The 6,845-nt window shown below is 38.4% G+C and overlaps 1 protein-coding gene across 1 annotated transcript; it reads right to left on the reverse strand.

The window, feature by feature from the left end:
• Positions 1-1,935: 1,935 nt before the first annotated feature.
• Positions 1,936-5,503, reverse strand: LOC132110246 (putative P2Y purinoceptor 10). The gene is made up of 3 exons (XM_059516839.1): positions 5,132-5,503; positions 3,992-4,182; positions 1,936-3,470 (listed from the first exon to the last, which is right to left on the reverse strand). The coding sequence occupies exons 2-3, from the start codon at positions 4,138-4,140 to the stop codon at positions 2,636-2,638; spliced, it is 984 nt and encodes a 327-aa protein (XP_059372822.1). The 5' UTR covers positions 4,141-4,182; positions 5,132-5,503; the 3' UTR covers positions 1,936-2,635.
• Between the last annotated feature and the right edge of the window lie 1,342 nt (positions 5,504-6,845).

A 6,845-nucleotide genomic window follows, 5' to 3' on the forward strand; every position in this document is an offset into this window, starting at 1 on the left:
CTTGACTTCATCTAGTGGATGTTTTTGGAAAAACAGCAGAGGGGTGTTTTTCTCCCACTCTACCCTATTGAGTCAATCACAAATAAAAGTCTATATATGACATAATATGCAAAACAGTGTATACAAATCAATGACTGCCGTTTAAGTAAAATATTAGGTTAAAGTATTTGTAGTTTTGGGGCTCTGAGATATGGATAGTTCACTACAAATTCACAATTAATGTTATTCTCAAGCATGACTTTATTCCCCTAATGAAACACAAAAACAGAAATGTTTTGTGACTGCTTTATGTTTGTCCATATGAACTGAACTGAACAAGAAATTAATTCAATATGTGCAACAATTCCATATCAGGTTATTTATGTAAATAAAGGAGAAACATTGAAACCTTTTACTTTTTACATTTTTTTTAGATTTATTAAAAAAATAATGAAAGATATTAAACTTAGCATTACTAAACACACTTAATCTCATTTATTAAACATATCAACATTCAAAATATTTAACCTCATTTGTCCGGAGTATAATACAATATTGCAAAAGAAAATTTTTATGTTTTTCTTGGAAGTTTGGATTTGTCCCATCTCAGCCTCCGATCTCCACAGACTTAGGAATTTGATTTATTTTTCCTTTTAATCCCATTCTAGACCTGGGCCCGTACTCACAAAACATCTTCAGGCTAAAAGTAGCTCATAACTCACAGATTTAGGAGAAAATCATAAAAATAATGGGCATGTCTGTCCTAAATGTAGGACTTCAACATTTTTGCTCCAGGAGTATTTTACAAAGTGTTTTAACAATAAATCTAGCTCCTGAATCTGTGAAGGATTAGGAGCAGTAAAGAGGAGTCCTGAGTCACTAAGACCTTTTATGTTTGCACGTCTTACTATCAGCCATGATTATTCTACTCTGTTAATTAAAAGGCTGATTATATGCATATCTAATAATTATTTTTGAGAAGCACACATGTAACAGGCAGAGGCTGACAATTAGCTGAACATTTACTTGTTTAATTAGTGACACTTAGCCTGCGTTTTCAAATCTTTCTTTGAAAATGGCAACATAATATTACCTATTATTATAATATCTATGAATAAATCTCTGACAGAGACTATCAGCCAATCAATGTGTGTTTAGTTAATAAGCATGCTGACATCATCCATAGCAACAAGCTCGACCCCGCCCCCTTACTCTGAGCTTAACCCTGTGTCTCAAAGTTAACACTATCCATCCTAAATAGTATGTGAGATTATGTGTCCCAAAGCATGATATGTTGAAAAGAGTATGCCAAAAGTCCCCAGATGGTCTACTATTTCAGGTCGATTTTTGAAGGATGTATCAATTTACATTCATGCATTTACCATAAGCGACTTACAGTGTATATCAGGCTACACGTTTTTTTTAGCCAGTATGTGTGTTCCCTGGGAATTGAACCAACAACCTTTTGCGCTGCAAACGCAATGCTCTACCACTGAGCCACAGGATCCATGCCACAATCCACTGTGCTTTGGCGAAGGATTCAGTCCAGAAAGACAAACACAAATAACATGCATTAGAAAAACTACAACATGTAGCAGATGTGCGCGATCGACGGCTCAGTAGAGAGGTTTACAAAAAAGGGCTTTGAGTTACTAATAATCAAAATGTAACCTGGTAAAAAATATTTATTTATTGTTATCCATGTTATATTTCATCTGCAACAGCAATGTGAACTTTTATAAACATCCATTTGGTTGTTAACTTTTAAATGCATCATTATGCAGCAAAGTTCTCAGCTTAAAGACCCACGACTGGCAGATCAACGAGCTACTTCTTTTCTCTCCAGTACAGTAGGAAGTTAAATGAAATGTGAAGGATGTTAACTGTGACAAGATGATTGACAGTCCAGGTTACAGTGACAGGGAGTGTGTAACAGGTCCGACAGAGCGCTCCTTCAAACACACAATTGTGTGGTGTGATAGTATGTCCCAAAACTTGCCTACTCTTCTACTACACACTTAAAAGTGTGAACTTTTTTTTTTTACCAAGAAAGTACATACTTTAATGGTGCACACTGGGACACAGGGTAAGAATTCTGTCTATTCCTTAGTTAAAGTTAGTCTCAGCAGCTTTGTGAATAGGATTTAAGGGAAAACTTAAAACTCTTAAAAGCTCTTACTGCTATTTAGGAGAACTCTCAGTGGTAAGATGTTTTGTGAATATGGGATGTGGTGTTTAGTTGGCCTGGTCAGTTCAACTAAAGCTCAGCTGACTTTAGCATTTTCACTTCTATCGGTCTAGTGAGAGAGACACTATCATCTCATTCTGCATCTGCATTAACAAAAATATCTCTGTCATGCAGTCAGTCGTAAATAAAATTTTTCTCCCATTTAAATTAGTCTTTGATGGCTGTCATTGTTAAACTTAAAATACTTAACCCATGCCGTGAAAGGCTGTGATTTTGGTCAAAACAATACTTGCTGGATATAACATTTCAGTTTGTAAGCTTTATATCTTTTTGTTCAAGCTATAGTACGTAATGCATAGACATCACTTTGTACACTGTCTGAAGGCATAATTTGCACCCTAAATGTCCATGTTTTTACACTGAAGTCAAATAAATGGCTTCAATGGTAAAAATGTTGGTGGCCCCTGATCAGTCCCTAAATGAAGAGGTGCTCTCTGTGCTCATCAGGCGGCCCCTGAGCACAGAGCTGCCGTGCTGAGACAGCTGCTGCTTGAACTCTGTGGTCAGGAAGTAGTAGATGAGAGGGTTGAGGCAGCAGTTGAGGCTCGCGATGCAAAGAGAGATGGGGTGGAAGATTTTGATGGCCTGACCCGCTTCACAGTTTGTTATAATGTTCTGGGTCACCATCAGGTACAGCAGGAAGTTGATGTGGTAAGGGGCGAAACAGAAGAGGAAGACCCCTGTGCACACTCTAACCATGCGCAAGGCCTTTCTCGTGCTGCCCGTCGAATGCTGCTTTTGGTTCCGCCGTCGCATGGATTTCACGATTAAATAAGTACATAAACCAATCATTATTAATGGACAGAGAAATCCCAAGAGCTCAGCACCAACCATCATGGAAATGGCCGAGGTTAAACCCAGCTGACGCATCGGCAGGTCTTTGAAGCAGGTTTTGGTGTTATTTCCAGAATTTGATTTTCTCCTCATTAAAATGAAGGGCGAGCAGCAGAGCCCAACCACCAGCCAGACCGCGGCGCTGATGCAGATGTCATAGCGTCTCTTCCAGTTCCTGGCACAGAACGGCCGCAGGAGGAACGCACAGCGCTGGACGCTGATGCACACCAGAAAGACGATGCTAGCGTACATGTTAAGGTACTTCAGGTAAAAACATAGCATGCATAACCCGCTGCCAAAAGGCCATTCATCTTTGAAGTAGTAGTGAATTCGAAGCGGCAGCGACAGCACATGAGCCAGATCAGCTATGGTCAGGTTAATCATGAAGATGACGGCTTTGGTCTTTTTGCTGTGGATTGAAGAAAATCCGAAGCATTAGAAGACAACTCTAAACTGTCCTCATGAAATATATCTCATAAAACCAGACACTTCTGATGGGGCATGACATGTTGATCGGAATTAAAACAGTTAAGGTGAACTGAATTAACCTCTTTTGTTAAACATACAACTGATTTATTAGGAATGACACAGTGATTTTTTATGTTTCCAGCATTCAAACTGTTACAGCAGGCTGGTCAACTTATGTTTTATGTCTGTCGAAATGTGCCACCTCTGAACAGAGTGAGCAAAAACAAATGATAATAGTGTTAAAATAAACCTACAGACTGTGCAAAAAGTGTGGTGAGCCAAGTACCCTAAAGATCACACAGTATACACAGTGTCTTTGCAGCACAGGGGCTGTTCCCAGTATAAACACACACACACACACACACACACACACACACAAACAATGTATAATAATAATAATAAAGATTCTCCAACATATGTCATAATGACCATTAGACGTTATATTAACCGTGAAACGCTGACCTTATGAATCGACAGAGAACCCAAAGAGCCAGGGTGTTGCACAGCAGGCCTGGGATGAATATGATCAGGTAAACGTATGTGTAGAGCTGGTTTATTGTGTGTTTCCAGACAGTCATGTTAGTGGAACACGACGTGTTCACAGAAGTCATGATGAAACTGCAATTTAATTTACTGTAGACTGTGGAGAATCACTGTGGAAGACAAATGAAAACAACCTTAAAATCTATGCTGATTAATTGCTGCAGTTTTGGTATTTGCATGTAGATGCAACTGCCCCAGAGAGAGAATACTTTATATATATATATATATATATATATATATATATATATATATATATATATATATATATATATATATATATAAATGACATTTATTTGAATTCATATAGCTTATATGTGAAAACTTCTATTCAGCTGTAAACCGACACACGTCATTTGTCAACTCCCTTCCTGTGTAAGCATGAAGGAAGTGTTTGTGTGACGGTTGTGGGTTTGTATAGTTTTCTCCACCGAATCTTTGTGCGTGCTTGTCTTGTATTTGGAACTTATTTCCCCATTGAGGGGTCTGCTAAGCCTAGCATTTGGACTTGATAGTGATTTGAACATTTTTATAACATTTTGGTCTTTAGATCCACTGTCTCATGTAAAGCTGGGTGTGCTGTAAACTGCAAGCACATGTTAAACAAATGGAGGAACTCTGGTTTCACAAGTATGCAAATATTAAAATTCATGTTTGGTGTTACTCATTTGATATCCTGCTGTGAAATAAGAATTGTACTGCAAACTCTGCCACTAATATATTGTTTAGTTTAAACAATTGTCCTCCGATCGTTCTGTGGTTCCAGGAGACAGTATTTAGTTTCTTCTTCCACCACAAAAGGTAGACACGTTACAATGCTCATTTGAATTTGAAAGGACATGGTTCTGCAGCTTTTTAACCTCTAATAAAACTTTGTGAACTACAATTCATCAAATACAATGATAAAAACAACAACAACAAAAACACATTAATATTTTTACCTATATTCCCCATTTAAGATGAAAAAGTAATGCACAGTATCATTTGCTTAAACCAAATATGTCTCAAGTGCTCTTAGAAAGGAAGAAAATTCTCAATGCTGTGCGTTTCAGTTGGTCCTACCTTTTGGATTGAGTTGCAGTCTGCATGTAAGATATTTGGTGCTTTCCAGTCCAGCATTCTCAACATGCAACCTGCTGCAGCAGGAGGAAGTTATCTGAATGTGACGTGCCTATAATTTCTCATGTTATTCTTCTGCTACACAGTGGTTAAACAACCTGCGACATACGGGAAAGTGAAAGTGTTTAAAATCTCTGATTTGGGGGATGTTTGATTGTTTTGACAGCAGTTACAACTGAAATTGCAGACAAACAAAAAATGGTAAAAGTTTTTTGTTGTCAGTAATTTAATTAAATTAATGGTTGTGAATTTGGCAGACACTGTTGTCCAAATAAAATCACATGCAATTAAGGTATAAGTGCTCTCTATGAAGTGGATCCAGGACCTTGACCTGATTAGTTCCATGATCAAGCTAGGAGACATGTTTACACAAATTTTATCTTTGACTATACTGTACATTATGCTCAAAAGAAGTTTGGTGTCATCCCCAAACCAAAAAGAACCATAGATAGAAAAATCTGAAGTCAAAATATTATTGAGGAAGCGAGACTATAAAGAGTACCTAACAGCTATATTTACTTTGGTCTCATAACACCTACTACATAAACTTAAATCACTCATATTTGCTTCAGTTGTTATCACTTCTTGTTCTTCATAAGCTCAAAAGTCTTCCTGTAAATCTTTCCTGATAACAAACCCAAACTTTGAATTTAAAAAGGGATTGAAATGGGACGTGTAAATGCACTTGCCATGTTTTATTTCCTTTCATATGTCAATCTTAGCTTTCCTTTCTTTTTATAAGTCACATCAAATGATCCCAAAATTTGATTCTGTCTGAACCATTCACACACTGCTGTGCTCAATCTTAAACACTTGCAACATTTATCCTTTTTCTGTGATATAGTCTGAGTTTGATATTTTTCATTGATGTTGTAAGCAGGGGCGGTTCTAGAGGCGGGGCCACAGGGGCCCTGGCCCCTGCTGAAATCTGATTGGCCCCTGATTGGCACCCGTTCCGTCAATCGTCAACAAGAAGAGCAACCGGAGAATTCTTCACAACGATCACAGATGCAATTCCACCCCCAAACAATTGGCGGCACTCGCGGCAGTAATGTGTCTATGCAACTTGGGAGAAGAAGCAGAGGTCTTGGCTTTATATTTTCCAGGCGGCAAGGAAGTCGACCGGAAGTTGAAGTCGGCCGCGAACTGCCATCTTGTAACAGAACTTCACTTGCGTTAGCATCCCATTGACTTTGCATTCATTTTGGCGTCACTTTGACAGCGAATAACTTTACATCTGAGGCGTTTAAAGTCTCCATTTGTCCATTATTTATTTCTAAAGATACAGGACAATGTATAAAGGGCTCCATTACCTTCCATGTTACATTATGGCCCCATAGAAACAGTTTTTGTAAAAATAGGCTAACGACTGCGTCATAACCACTCGACTCTCTGTCGCATTACCGTACAGACAGGAGGAGAAGCTCGCAGGCAATTAACTTAATATGGCGTACTGGCGTTACATTTTAAAATACTATACAAAATAATTAATCAGAATACTTACTCCTGCTCACTCACGCCAAAGAACTCCCCGCTCAAGCTCGCCGTCTCTGCAAGATTAACGATGGCAGTTTGCACGCACAGCTACTAGAAGATTAACATCTGTCAGACAGGTTGCTGACGTCATCAAGCTTAGTTTGAGTCTGCGCGTCAGAAA

This window comes from Carassius carassius, chromosome 29, assembly GCF_963082965.1.
Source record: "Carassius carassius chromosome 29, fCarCar2.1, whole genome shotgun sequence".
NCBI classification, from domain to species: Eukaryota; Metazoa; Chordata; class Actinopteri; order Cypriniformes; family Cyprinidae; genus Carassius; species Carassius carassius.

Excerpts from the sequence above, each read along its gene's own strand:
- LOC132110246 (XM_059516839.1), bottom strand. The coding sequence starts at position 4,140 with ATGACTTCTGTGAACACGTCGTGTTCCACTAACATGACTGTCTGGAAA. Across the intron at positions 3,471-3,991 it reads GTTCTCTGTCGATTCATAAG|CAAAAAGACCAAAGCCGTCA; the intron begins GTCAGCGTTTCA and ends TTCAATCCACAG.